At 34.4% G+C, this 14,509-nt stretch overlaps 1 protein-coding gene across 8 annotated transcripts in view; it reads left to right on the plus strand.

Moving 5' to 3' along the window:
• The first annotated feature begins 698 nt into the window (after positions 1-698).
• Positions 699-14,509, plus strand: part of LOC129005716 (voltage-dependent calcium channel subunit alpha-2/delta-3-like) — a 62,430-nt gene continuing 48,619 nt past the window's right edge. For all 8 annotated transcript variants that reach the window (XM_054434689.1, XM_054434696.1, XM_054434688.1 and 5 more), the window contains exons 1-11: positions 699-863; positions 5,215-5,296; positions 6,749-6,853; positions 7,314-7,551; positions 8,335-8,466; positions 9,224-9,483; positions 9,876-9,989; positions 10,485-10,686; positions 11,686-11,822; positions 13,025-13,165; positions 13,796-13,882. In XM_054434689.1, coding sequence (XP_054290664.1) covers positions 760-863; positions 5,215-5,296; positions 6,749-6,853; positions 7,314-7,551; positions 8,335-8,466; positions 9,224-9,483; positions 9,876-9,989; positions 10,485-10,686; positions 11,686-11,822; positions 13,025-13,165; positions 13,796-13,882 — 1,602 coding nt within the window. In that variant the 5' untranslated portion in view covers positions 699-759. The remainder of the gene's footprint in view (positions 864-5,214; positions 5,297-6,748; positions 6,854-7,313; positions 7,552-8,334; positions 8,467-9,223; positions 9,484-9,875; positions 9,990-10,484; positions 10,687-11,685; positions 11,823-13,024; positions 13,166-13,795; positions 13,883-14,509) is intronic.

Raw genomic sequence — 14,509 nt, forward strand, 5'->3', positions numbered from 1 at the left:
CGCGGTATTGTGACGTTTTACTGTAAAATGTATAAGTTTTCTTGAAGACTCTATTAGTCTTAAGTTGCCTAAAGTTGTCTAAATTGCCTAAAGTATTGTAAATATTTATTTATATTTATTTATTTCCCAACGGATTGCACCTTTTTACAAAATATGTGTATACAATTGAGATGGCATTTGCAATATTACTAACTAGAAAAGTAATAACAATGGTAATAACAAAGTGATAGCCAAATAAATAGTAATAGCAAGCAATAACAAATAGTGATAACAATAGTAATAACAAATAGTGATAACAATAGTATAACAAAGTGTAAATAGTGTAAATATTATTTTTAGTTTATCCTTGACACAGTCTATTCAAACGACGTCGCAACAGGTATTAAGGTAGTTATAATGGAAGGTAACAAAAGTAATGATCACTAACTGTCACTGTTGCTAGGTACTGTTTTAACAGCAATGCATGATACTGGGTAGCAGTATGATTTATCTATGTTAGCGGGTAGCAATAACACATGTGAGCACATGGGATGGCAATCAAAATGAGCGAGTCCACTTAGAGCCAATTAGGCATTAACAAAATTGATAATAGTGCGCATGCGTTTGCTGTTAGAGGAGTGGAGTTGACCGTCGGGAATTATATTAGGATTTGGGGGGTTGGTGTTGGTAATATCGATTTTAGCAGACAGCAGTTTAGCAGCAACCACTGCGCTAGCAGACGACAGAGAGCTGATTAAATGTGTTCATGTTCGGCGAAAAATGAGAACTAACTTTTGTTATACTGTTGTGCTTGGTCAGTTATTGTTTGTTTCATTTACACAACAACAGGATAGCAGAGATAAGGAAGAAATAAAACCCCAAATGTAAGTATAAATAAAATTATATTGTGGTGTAAATTGAATCGATACAGTAACTTGGACTTTCACAGTGTAAGTTACAAACCCTATCTCCCTAAGTTAGTTTAGCCCCTAATTGACTAATTATTGTAAATGTAACACGATTTGTATAAAGATAAAATACACAAACTGGTTTTGTCTTATCATCATACAAACATGCAAAAACCTCAAATCAAAAGTAATACATTTTGAAATGTGTGTAATCTTTGCCATCATTAATTTAAAAAGGGGTTAAATACAGATAGCTATTAGTATGAAAAACTGTCTACATTTTATAAATACTTAGAGGAAGAAAAATTATGCTATTTTGTTTTTTAGAAGGAACTATTAAGTTAGTAGGCTACAGTAACTCATTACCATCTCCACTTAACGTAAGCAACAAATAATCGACAAATTATTAAATCCTTAAACACCTTTGCTACCAATCACCAGATAAGTAATATGTGACGCTAAGGTCATTGCCACGGTCAGATGTATATATTTAAATATTACACAAGAGACCGGTTGTCACTTGGTAAACAGTACCTACACACATGAGGATTAGAAACTCACCAAACTATAATTAATTTACATGTATTGGGAAATGGTTTTAAAAACCGCGCCCAAAAGGAAAAGAAGGGAAACTCGTAACTTGATAGACAACAATCAATTTTTCGGAAAAACTTTCTCTAACCATTTTGATTTAAATTAGTATGTTATAGCTGCCTATTCTGTTTAGCTCTAAACAAAATGGTACAACCCCCAACCCAGTATAAAACTTAGGGTTGAAAAGGTTATGAAATTTTTGTGATTTTACTCATAAAAAATATCAGTACGGTACTTTCCTGTTAAAGGGAACATTCATTATTATCGATGATTTTTTCGATATATCAATATTTTTGTTTTCCGATCCATTACAAATTGACAACAACTAACTGAATGAATGAATGAAAAAGTGCTTTATTTTAACATAAACATTCCTCTCATAACATTTAATTAAACAATGGTCTACGACCGTCTGTTTGGTTGGCACACCTGGAAAACACATTTATGAAAATGAAGTTGAAACAAAATACACTTAATAACATACACAAATTTACATACAATTTTACATCCATTTTAAACAAAACAAAAAGTTACCTTTTTCATAATATTGTTTACATAACTTGTATTATTTTATTTTTAAAACTATTAGGTTTTAAAAGGTTTACGCATAATGAAATCTATAAAAACTACTATGAATATTCAAGAAGACAGGCTGACATGTTATTTGACATAATTATTGTTTTGCTATAATTTATAAATTAGAAAGAGAATAAAACAATTTTGAATTTGGAAAAAAAATACTTGATTTATTCGTAATTAAATTCTCTAATTAACTCCCACCTCCTTCTCCACGCCTCTCTCATAAAGTTTGCTAATTTACGCCAATCCCTACCATTTATGTATTCTATGTGTTCGCCCCAATGCATGCTTCGTTTTCCAAACCAATACTCCCTGATATCGCCTAAAATTGGGCAATTAGAAACAAAATGAAAAACTGTTTCAAATTCGTGCAAATTGCACAAACTACAAAAATGATTTTTATTTGTTATCCATGGTTTGTGATTCAAATCAACCAGCTCTGCTCGGGCCTTAATGACCCATGAGATAAGATTTATATTGATGCTATCAGTGAGAAAACTCCTGGGCCCTAGGTCAAGGTCAACGGCAAGCAGTTGTTGGTGATATTGCGATGTACGCGCTCTGCCAACCATATCAATTCTCCATCTATCTCTTTCCGCCTTACCCTATCTTCACTAATCCCTCAAAAACATCTGCTGACTCGAAATTAATATCCAAACCGTGTTTTTGCCCTAGACATTTCCACTCTTTGGCCCAAAAAATACCTTTTCCAATTACAGATTTAGCAATAATTTTTGGTAAGCGTGATTCTGGCAAATTAAAAACCTTAAAGTATGTTGCGTTAATTTGTAGATTAAAGAAATATAACTTTTCAAAACATGTTTCTAAGTAAACAATATAGTTGGGAGTGTTATGTGGTAACAACAACAACTAACTGATCTTGTTTTGAAATAGTCTATTACATGGATTAAGAAATGAAACTGTTCTAAGCTAACCTAACATAACCAACCATACTTGCTGTACCATTTAAAAATTCCGTTTGGGTTTGATAATAGAAAAGGCAAGTTAAACACGGAATTTTGAAATTTTACAGCAAGTTTGGTTAGTATGTTAGGTTATTTTTTTTAGAACAGTTTCATTTCATTATTGTTTGTTTATACTGAACAATATTCATCGTAGTTGTCAGCTGATATGTTTCAATTTGTTAATATCGATATATCGAGACAAAAATCATCGATAATAATGAATGTTCCCTTTAACAGGAAAGTACCAAAATATCGAACTCCCACAGCTTATATCCATTATAACTTTAAGGGTTTTCACAAGCTGATAAAAGTGTGTATCGTTAATTTCATTTACTAGTCATTATTTTGTCACAATTAACTTTAAGATATAGAGTACAGTAATATCTTTGACTATTAATATTACTATTCTGTATCCAATAGTCAATGGTAATATTCAATGGTAACATGTTTATTTTACCTTCATCTGCATTGAAAATTAATAACTAAGTAAATAAATAAACTGGGTTTAAATAAATACTGCTGTGTAGACCCTGTAGTGTCAAAAAAGCTTGTTGGAAAATACTAGCTTGTTACCCAAGGGCTTCACCCATTTTGACTTCATAAGTAATAATTTATAAATAAAAAACTTTTTTTAAAACAAAACGTTTTTAAATGCACTAAAAAGTAGAAAAAAATTTATAAATATGTGGAGAGGATAAATACTTGTAAGATTTAAAACGAAAAACGTGGGGTGCATGCAATAGATGATTTACAATTACCTTCACCTATTGAACTAATGTATTATTATCAATTGCATGCACCCCACGTTTTTCGTTTTAAATCTTACAAGTATTTATCCTCTCCACATATTTATAAATTATTTTCTACTTTTTAGTGCATTTAAAAACGTTTTGTTTTAAAAAAAGTTTTTTATTTATAAATTATTTTCTACTTTTTAGTATTTAATGTGTGTGGATGTTAAATCTATTTCATGCATCTATATCAGATTAGGACAGAGGCATGTGGGAAATCTAAGGTTTATTTGAGTTTCTTTTTTTATATAATTAGGCCTATGTATTAGATTGAATGTATGGCCTACCTACTAACTATAAATATATCAACCTATTTAATTTATTGTTAACTTTATATAATACTTAAATAACAAATGAAATTATTAACAAACACCTTTATATATGCAATCAGATTGTTTATCTTTATTTTGAAATGTTTGTTTGTATAAAGAATCTCTTGGGAGCAGAACCTGTACCTCTTAACCTCTGCTTTTTGAACTGTCAAATTTAAGTATTTACAGCTGACTTTAATTAATTGATATATTTACATTCTTTCAAAATGTAAACATAAAAAAATTGGAAGCCAGTGGGGCGTAGCCCAAGAGAAATGTGAAAATTAAATGCTATAATATTGCATTGTCATCCACTTGTGAGCTATGTTTCAAATTTAAAGTCTCTAGCTCATCGGGAACTTCGTTTAAAATTGATATCAAAATTTGTAGGAAAGTGAGCTAACAAAAACAAGCTCATTGGGGCGTAGCCCAAGGGAAATATGAAAATTAAATGATATAATATTGCATTGTTATCCATTTGTGAGCTATGTTTCAAGTTTCAAGTCTCTAGCTCATCGGGAAGTATCAAAATTTTCAAGAAAGCGAGTTAATAAAAACAAGCCCGTGGGGCGTAGCCCAAGGGAAATATGAAAATTAAATGATATAATATTGCATTGTCTTCCATTTGTGAGCTATGTTTCAAGTTTCAAGTCTCTAGAGCTCATCGGGAAGTTAGTATAAAATTGATTGCAAAATTTGTACCGGACAAGAAAGCAAGCTAATAAAAACGTTTTAATAATAAAACCAAAGATTGCACATACATAAAACTATTGATTGGATAAGTTAAGCTGAAATAAACAAAACAAAATACAGTAATACAAACAAATAAGTACAGCTGGGGTATTTTTATCATCATTAGGTACTTGGAAAGTTCCCTTTAGAAAGGAATTAAAGGGCAATTTATGAAATAATGGATAGTTTTGAGCAAGGTTTCTCGTCATGTTTAACATTTTAAGTATATGGTTTATGGAGGTGTGACTTGTAGTTTTCTCAAAAGTTCATGGGTACTTTGGGATGTATATATAGATAATGGATAATTAGTTTCTTTTGAACTGATCCGATGGTCTTATCTTAAAACCAATTTCAGAGTTGAAGGCTGGGCGGGAAGGCTCGCAGGGGAGCTTTGGAACCTTGGTGACTATGTTACAAGAAGAGATGATGTTAGAAAGGTGAGGTTATAACAACGTTTGTTTAGTTTTAGTAATATTGTTTTTAAATATACCAAAACATTACCTAGTGGTAATTATGTTAATGAAATATGGTGGGGTTAAAAATGTAAGATAGTATCTTATGAAAAAATATTAAAACATATCAAATGGCAATTTAACGCGTTCACTGTGGAAGGGTCAGTACTGCCCACGGCGATCGCAGCCGTCACGCGGTCAGACTGTTTGGCCTGATCCAAAACCCACACTGCAGTGCATCAATGTGTTGCTCAGGACGAGCCTAGCGTCGGTCGAATGCAGACCTATACCACGTTAGCGTAGTGTGTGACATGCTTTTTGTTGTGGTGTAGGTTGATAGTAAATTTCCTCGTAAAATCCCATCTGGCAAGCTTAGAAATCAACTTGTTGTCCCGTCTTTCTTCCTCCAATTGGCAGTATAGGACCGGCTACGTTCCAAGCACCGCTGCTATCTGTGGGTGTTTTAAGTGAACTACGTCGACTCTCCTCCTAACGCAGTACATCCCCAAATAAAATTCTGACCAAACGTTTTTAAAGATTGGCCTCATCAACACTTTGTACAGTGATGTGATACCTGGGCTCCAAGAGATTCAACGGCAAAGGAGGTACAAAATCTCTGTCTTTGACATAACCTCACAAGCAAAGCATACCCACGTTAGAGACAAGTTCCATACCCACCCTCCGAGTCGATAGCCTCGGTGTGTTTACAACAGTTGTACGGATGAACTTAACCTGATCATTAGACGTTGCTGGTCTCCCAGATCTCTTTCTTTTTCCCAAGTAACCTGTGGCCTTGAACTTCCGATGCCAGTCGAGGTTCTATTTGAAGGGTCTCTATGATAACGCGTCCAAAAATTACGTTAAGCAGCGGTAGCAGATCGAGTTCTTTCAAACTCCAACACACAAGAAGACTTTCGTTAAGAGTAGCCAATCGACCATTTTTTACAAAATCAATAAATAACAATTTTACCACATTTTTGGCATTTTTAACAATAGTCAGATGTGTGGGAAAAACTTGAGGTGTTTTCCAACCCAGTGATACCAACCAAGGCCACCCTAAATAAACAGGCCGTAATGCTCCTCTGGTATGAGGTCATCAAAGGTGACGGCAATGACGTAATTTTTGCCTTTTGTGACCAGCTGCTTGTTTTAATCTTTTCTTGGAAAACAAAAATATACTGTAACTAAAAAAATAACATGACGTCATGCCTAAGGAGCATTACGTCCTGTTTAGTTAGTGTGGCCTTGTACTAACAGCAGTGATGTCAGAAACGATTGTGTTAAATTGATGTCGAAGTTGTTTACTTCTTTTATGTATACCCGGTATATTCATGAAACTTGTGATATCTATTTTGATAATGTCAACCTCAAATGTATTTTAGTAAATCACTAGGCCTACTACTCTAATGGAATAATCAATTCTGAATTTTTTTTCAGAGCTTTAAAGACGCCAAAGTGGAGTCCCGAGAAGGGTCTAGGATTGTCAGTGAGCTAGTGAGGGAAATGGAAAATATGATGAGTCATAAAGTGGAAGCAGTTAAGGTGAGTTGAGTATTTTGCTGTGATTCATTAAAGATTTTATTGAGCCTTTCATATGCTATCAACTAGATTCAAATTCAAATTCATTTTATTCCAAATATTTAGTCAAAATATTACAAAATCTTATTTTAGAAAAAATAATACAAGTTAGGATAAATATACAAATGAGGACTATTTAAGTTAGTAACAAAGTAAAATATAGCCTACACATTTTTGGGTTTTCCCCCTTTAGCCCATCAGTTTAGATAATCAAGACATCATGTCTGAGTCTCACAGTGACATGTCTGAGAATGATTTCCAAATTGACTGTGTTATCTTGAAAAAGTGTGGCCCTTAGTGATTGACTTAGTTCTTTTTTAATGAAAGATTAGCTACAGCTCGTCCATATGGGATATGTGTACTTCAATATCCAAAAGTCAATGTTAGTTTATGGCACTAGAATAATATTGTTTTGATATTTCAGCGTATAGTGGACACAGCAGAAAATGCAGCAGTAGATTCCAACCCCGATGAGCCAGTGCCCAACTCATACGAGTATTACAGTGCCAAATTGCTACGTCCGCCCGGACAACTCAACCTGAGCGGAGACGACCCCAAGGGCACGCGAGAACTTCTGCTTACTCCTGACACACATTTCTATGACTTTCCTGTCAACACTAACGTCAGCTCAGTTCATGTGCCAACCAACGTTTACGATAGAGGTTAGTGAAGAACTGTTTAACTTTAAAAATAAAGAGGTTACCAGTATTTTACCTTTTGGTCAATCCTTGTAGTTTTCCGATGACTATGTTTTAAGGCTTTGGATGCTGCATATAAATCTCTCATTTTCGCTGTCATGAACACCTATTGTTACTTAATCGTTGTTAAAATGAGGTGAGCTTAACCTTGAAACCTCTGGTCATCGGAAAGCGTTAAGGATTGAGGAGGCTAAAAGGTAGACTATTTATTTGACATTGATTTTAACATATCACAATATCTTGCTGAGATTAGCTGACTGTGGTGTGCCCATTGCTAGGCTATCTGGATTTTTTTTTAATTAGGTTGGGGCTTCTTTTAACCTTGCATTTGCCCGTCCACATAGGCCTTGAGCCTGTGCAAGAAACATATCCAGTAAAGCAAGGGATGAGCCAGTACAGTACAATGGTGAACTGTTTTGATAAACACTAGTTGCAAGTACCAGAATCCAAACCCACAACATGCCTTGGGCCCAAAGTCCGTGACTGAGCCACTGACTCACCTGTTAGCTGTTATTTTCAACTTGTAATTAAATTATTCAAAGTTCTAACTAGTTACTGTACTCAAAACGTTATTTACAATTGTTCAAAGTAAACTTTTTAAAAAGATAATAGATATTATAAAGGCTTTGCTTTAGATTTAAAGGTGAGCACCATAACTACTTCCCAGACCATTAGGCCATCTGTGTGGGACCTGAGGTATGTACACAATTTCTTTTTTCTTTTTATAAAATACTTTTCACTTTTCAGCTCAAGAAGTAATTTATGCTATCAAATGGTCAGAACGTTTGGAGTTAACGTTCAAGGACAACTATAAGAGAGATCCCAGTTTATCGTGGCAATATTTTGGCAGCTCAACCGGCTTCATGCGTCAATTCCCAGGTACAATAATGGTTTCCTTATACACATAGTGTAAGCTATACAATCTAATACAAGAGTTTAAAAATAAAAGTAGACCTGTCAATCTTTGATATTTTGGCTATATTCCTGCAAAATTTCAGCTTAATAATTGGTCCATTAGTTTTTCGTGATTTGCCATGTGATTCACTCACAAACATCCAAACTTTCAAATTTTGGTAAGATTTTTTTACTAATGTACCACATTATGTATTTTACTAACAATAAAGTTCTTGTATCTTGTATCTTGTGCTCTGAACTTTATCCATATTTAATTTGGCAACCCCAAAAACTACTAATTTTGTCATCTATTCATTGTACTACTTAGACACTTACTCCTATTCCGAGATAGTTCTCTGAGCACATCTTAAACGCCTACTAGATGGTATTATGTTATTTTTGATGATTCCTTAGTTGGTGCAAGTTTGTGCAATTTATTCTGTCAAAGTATTTTTCATAACAAATAGTTATATTGTTCAATGAGCCACATGCAGTGAGCTATGGCTTTTAAATTTTCTTCATTTGTCATTATTAATTTTGATTATGTGACCAAAAAGTTACTATAGTATAGAATAAGTTAAACTTTCAGTTTAGCTTCACTTAGTTTGGGGGTGATACAGAAATGAGTAATTTGCAGCTTTTTCTATAATTTTGATTCCAACCCTTGCTACAACCTAGGAGTATAATGTGTGTTGTATCTGTACGAAAATGTTAATCTAGATGATCTTGTTCATTTCTATAGCCACGGGTTGGTCGGTGGACCCAGTGGACTTATACGATTGTCGCACAAGAGCTTGGTACATTGAGGCAGCTACGAGCCCAAAGGACGTGCTGATCCTGGTGGACAACTCAGGCTCGATGATGGGTCAGCGGAAAGAGATTGCGAGACACGTGGTGAACAGTATTCTGGATACACTAGGCAACAACGACTTTGTCAACATCATGTCCTTCGTCAACGACACAAAGGAAGTGGTGGAGTGCTATAAGGACATGCTCGTACAGGTAAATTTGGTTAAATAAAAACATTCAGTTATTTAGCCCCTATAAGCACAGGCAGGCCATAGGCAAAGTCAGGGTAAATTATCAGTTAGAGTTTGAATGAAGTATGAGTAATTATGGTAATATAAGGCGTGAAGTGTTGAGGCAAACTTTCACACTTAAAAATGATGTACAAAATAATGTTTGAGAAGTAAAGTTGAGATATATTACGAGTAACATTTTTGTAAGTATAGTAGTGCAACCTAGAGGTATCTTGGAACTCCGAGAACTTGCTTCAGTTATGGGAAAAGGACGCAAACGTTTTTTTTTTAAAATTAAAACTGTTGTTTCTTGAGCATTTTAGTTATTGCCCCTCCCGTTCTTGAGATTAAAATGTGTTTTTTTTTTCATTTCAGGCAAACTTAGAGAACATCCGAGAACTTAAAATGGGTATGAGAGAGATGGGGAATGCTCAATACATTGCAAACTTCAGCACAGCACTTACTACTGCCTTTGATATTCTGCAACAAGTAAGTAACGTTAATGTCAATAATTGGTTTAAAAAAAAATACTTCGTCTTCATATTTTTATATAGTTTGCATACCACTTATCTTGTTGAAACAAAATATCTTTCATTTTGTAGGAGAAATTATAACGCATAGTATTTTATCTACTGAATGATCTGGTTTTAATATTTACCGAAGATATATGGAAAATGATGTTTAAGATTATTGTGACCCCTTCTCAAAACATGCCGAGTTTGAAATTGAAATCATTGTCAAACACTATCAATCTTCTTTAAACTTTGTTCTCCTTCACCCTCCTTCCTTTTTCAATTTCCTTTACTCCTTCTTCATCTAATTTCCATGTCTCTTCTCCATAGAGCAACAATGATCTGATAATAGTATTGTTTTGGTCCTATTTGACAGTTATTTTGAAGTCATAAGTTTGTTGCATGCATAGAAATATCTGCAACACTTAAAAATTTAACACTTTAAAATTTAAGGTAATCAAATTTTGCTCAGTATCGTGAGAACCGCATGGGCGCTGCTTGTAACCAAGCCATCATGCTGATCACGGACGGTGTGCCTTATAATTACAAGGAGATCTTTGAGTTGTACAACTGGAGGAATCTGCCGTACATGCCTGTGCGAGTGTTCACCTACCTGTTGGGCAAGGAGGTGGCTGACGTACGGGAGGTGAAGTGGATGGCCTGTGCCAACAGAGGTGAGTGCAAGGTCAAGTGGAGAAATCTTCATCGCCGTCATGCATGTGTATATCTTCTTGTGCTCTGATTATTACTGGTTGTGGGAGTTGACTAGGATTCTGACTAGGTTCATTCCATCTTCTCCTTCTAGGTCTTTTTCTCATTCACCTTCCTTCAATGGCAATGTTTTTCGATAGACTGTTTATCTCCTTTCAACATCTGTCATCTTGTTCCTCTTTTCTCCACATCCTTCTTCACATCATCTTTCCTCCTTCTTACAGTACAGGTAGTGTTCCTCTGAGTCACCTTCCATCTATCGCAATTTTCCTTTCCCTCAATCACAATGTTTCTTCACCCATTCAGCCTCTTTAATCTGCCCTCTTACTTCTCTTTCTTCACATCCTTCATTACCTAATCTTTCCTCCTTCTTATAGGTCTTTCTCTCAGTCACATTTCCTCAATCACATATTTCTCAATCCATCCTCAGTTTTTCATCTACCTTCTGCCGTCTCACTCTGGTCCTTCTCTCCAAATCCTTCTTCAACTCATTTATCAGCCTTCTCTAAGTCTTGTAATTTCCTTATCCCTAGCACCAACACCTCCATGCCTTACACATCCTCTCCTCTTGCACTCTTCTCTTAGGTCCAAAAAGTTTTTGGCTTTACAGTGTTTTTCTACTCTTCCTCTTAAGCTGTCTTCATCTACCCTGATCTATTCATTCCTTACTCTCTCCTGTAATATTTTATCATCATCCTTACCTTACCATTATTTTATTTTTCTTTCACCTGTCATTGTAATTATCATAACATCTCACTCCTGTGTCACCACCAACAAAATGACCATCGCTTAAAATCTCCAGCCTAAGGTTTACAAAAAAGGCATTACTAGTTGATCACGGACATTGGTACAAGAGGGACAGGTTTAATCCTAGAATATCCACTAACATTTGAGGGGTAAGAGCTGCATTCCCTTAAAACATAAATCTGTACCATCTTTTATAATCTGGTGTATATCGACAGGCTACTATGTACATCTCAGCACTCTAGCCGAGGTGAGAGAGCAAGTACTACAGTATGTACCTGTGATGGCTCGACCCATGGTGCTACATAGAGACATCCATCCTGTCATATGGACATCAGTCTACGCTGACATCACTGTAAGTGAGAATTTTTATTTTTTGTGTTTGAACCCCAATAGCTATTACGGTAAAACAGTCCGACCTGTGGTCTTATATTATTATACTTTTGTTAGATACCACCATTAACTCAATTCATTACATTCATTCATTCATTCATTACAATCACAAAATGGCATCTGAGGGTGGAACCAAGAGACTTTGAATTTGAAGGCAAGTATAACCATTTGGCTATTCAGGTGAGTTCCGGTGGTTTGCTCTGTGGCGTTGATGTAATGGGTTGATTCATTGTAAGTACACCTCTCATCAGCAATTTACTACCTGTTTGTGAACTTATGTTGAAAAAACCAAATATAAATCGGAATAGTTAAAATCAGTGAATATCCCCAGGGTTTAAAGGCTTGCTTTTAGGGAAATAGCTATTACCGTAGGTAGGACGGTAAGATCTAGGCCCGGAACCGATTAAATTTTTCATTTTGATGCTCCAGGGGCCAAAAACGCCATCCGTTCAAATTCATATGAAATTTGAATTAAAAATGAATTTTTCCCATTGTTGAGTATAAAAACAAACATTTTTGCAATTTCTTTCCAAACCATTTGCTAGAGCTTACAAAAAGAAATAATTTTGTATGCCTAACGGTCACGGAGAAAATAAAATAAAGTGTATTTTAAAATCCCATGTTATTCTTATGGAGAAAATTAAAACTGTTATAGTTTACTTGTTAATGGAGATATGTTGATAAAATTTGGCAAATTTATTTATTACATCCTATACTATCAACCTATGGTCAAAAAACACGTTTTACCTTCCCTGTAGTAGCAAACCTAACCACTCGTTAAATCTAATGTTATTTAAATTGGGAATAAATATGTCTTATTTAGTATTTATGGAATTATTTTAGTAAAAATGTAATCAAACAAGTTGAAATTCGCTTAGTCTGCAGATTTGCTGCGGCGGGGGTATTTTTTAAAACTGAGCTCAGCTGTTGTTTATCACCAGGCTTACAAAATGCTCTGTCTGAAGAAACAGCTGGACTTGGTTACTAAACCACACTTAAGTGAATAATAGGCCTACACTTCATTCTAAACCTAACCTTCACTCAAATTCATCTTACACATTCAACTGTGCACTGTTGTCTTGAAAAATGGTTGAAATACTTGTATATAGCTTCAAAGCTATACGAATTCAATTTCAGTATTTTTCTCTGTATGTTTCCAAATAGGATCCATCAATGACTGATTACCTTTGGGAACAAGAAGAATGCAAGGAACAAAAGCAAAGGTCCATGAATTTCAGGAAAGATCGCCAAAGATTTATGGAGCCTGATGAACAAGAAAGACGCAACATCAAAAAGCTGAGGAGGGTAAGTATTGAATATAGTGAATAAAGATTGAAAAGCTCATTAGTGGATGATAAATGTGTGCTGCTCATCAAGATTTTTTGGTAACAAGAAATCCAGTATAGTGAAAATTTTAAGGATTTTTCTAAAAGGCTATCAAAGGATCCCTTCTGTGATTGAAATTTCTCTAATCTGTTTCATCAAAAGGATTGATAATTACTTTTTTTCTGTTATAAACCTCATACAAACTATTGCACAAGGGTTCAGTAATAAAGAATGTGGTGGATACGGATAAGATGGACAACATGATTGGATTTGAAAATATGTAGTTGAAAGTACAGATATTCACATGAAAAATTGAATTTTCTAAACGACTACCGTAGCTCTAGATCCAACACAAAATCTACAAAAGCCAGATGACATCTTTACCAACTAATGCCATAACCTGATTTTGGTATTGATATTATTTTTATGATTTCACATAACTATACAAGCCTTCCATGAAAAAATGCATTTTCTCGTGGCTTACCAGGGCACATTTCTAACCAGTGCCAGAGAAATCTAAAGTTATGAGTGTTAGTTCCTTTACAGTCCTTGTAAGAGTCTCTTATAACACATGATGACAAAATTGGATTTAAAATAATTTTGTTTTAGATCCAAGATCAAGCACCAGGAGATACAAAAAAGTACAGGTTTATGACATCCGTATCAATGCCTGTGTTTGACAGGAGGGAAACCGCGGTGAGTAATTTACTTTGGTAATTTAGTAGAAAATTGTTCTCCAGAAATGCTTAGTGAAAAAGTCACTTTTTAATTCACTGTGAAAAAGTCACTTTTTAATTCACTGTGAAAAAGTCACTTTTCAATTCACTGACAGAAATACATAATAAATAATAAATTTAAAGTACCGGTATATCTTCTTAAGTTCCAAAGTTGCTTACTTTTGTCCAAGCCTATGTCAGTGTATGCCAACATTGCCAAGTTTACCTGCCTTCGTGTATTTCTTGTGTGTTCCTTCCTCAAGATTCTTGTGATGAAAAATATAGTCAGAGCATTAAACCGGCTTTGTTTAACAGGAAATGTTTTAATCTATGGACTATATGTGTTAATGGCTGTTTACAATGAATTTATTTTTACTTTGGTGTACAACTACAGTTTTATCCCTGGCTAGTATTTAAATCTTAATCCCTAATTTAGTGTGTGACCAGTTTTCTGATACTTAAATTTTACAATTTTTGTTTTATACTATTATATGTAAAAAGTTTTAAAAGGGTTTTAAAAGGTTAACAATAGTTAAATGTATTAGAATGGCCTTATATTGAAATTTTACACAGAAAAAACTTAATTAATGTGGAATAACTATCCAAG

Source organism: Macrosteles quadrilineatus, unplaced genomic scaffold (assembly GCF_028750875.1).
Source record: "Macrosteles quadrilineatus isolate MER2022 unplaced genomic scaffold, UCM_ALF_1.0 Scaffold_31__1_contigs__length_1484076, whole genome shotgun sequence".
NCBI lineage: Eukaryota > Metazoa > Arthropoda > Insecta > Hemiptera > Cicadellidae > Macrosteles > Macrosteles quadrilineatus.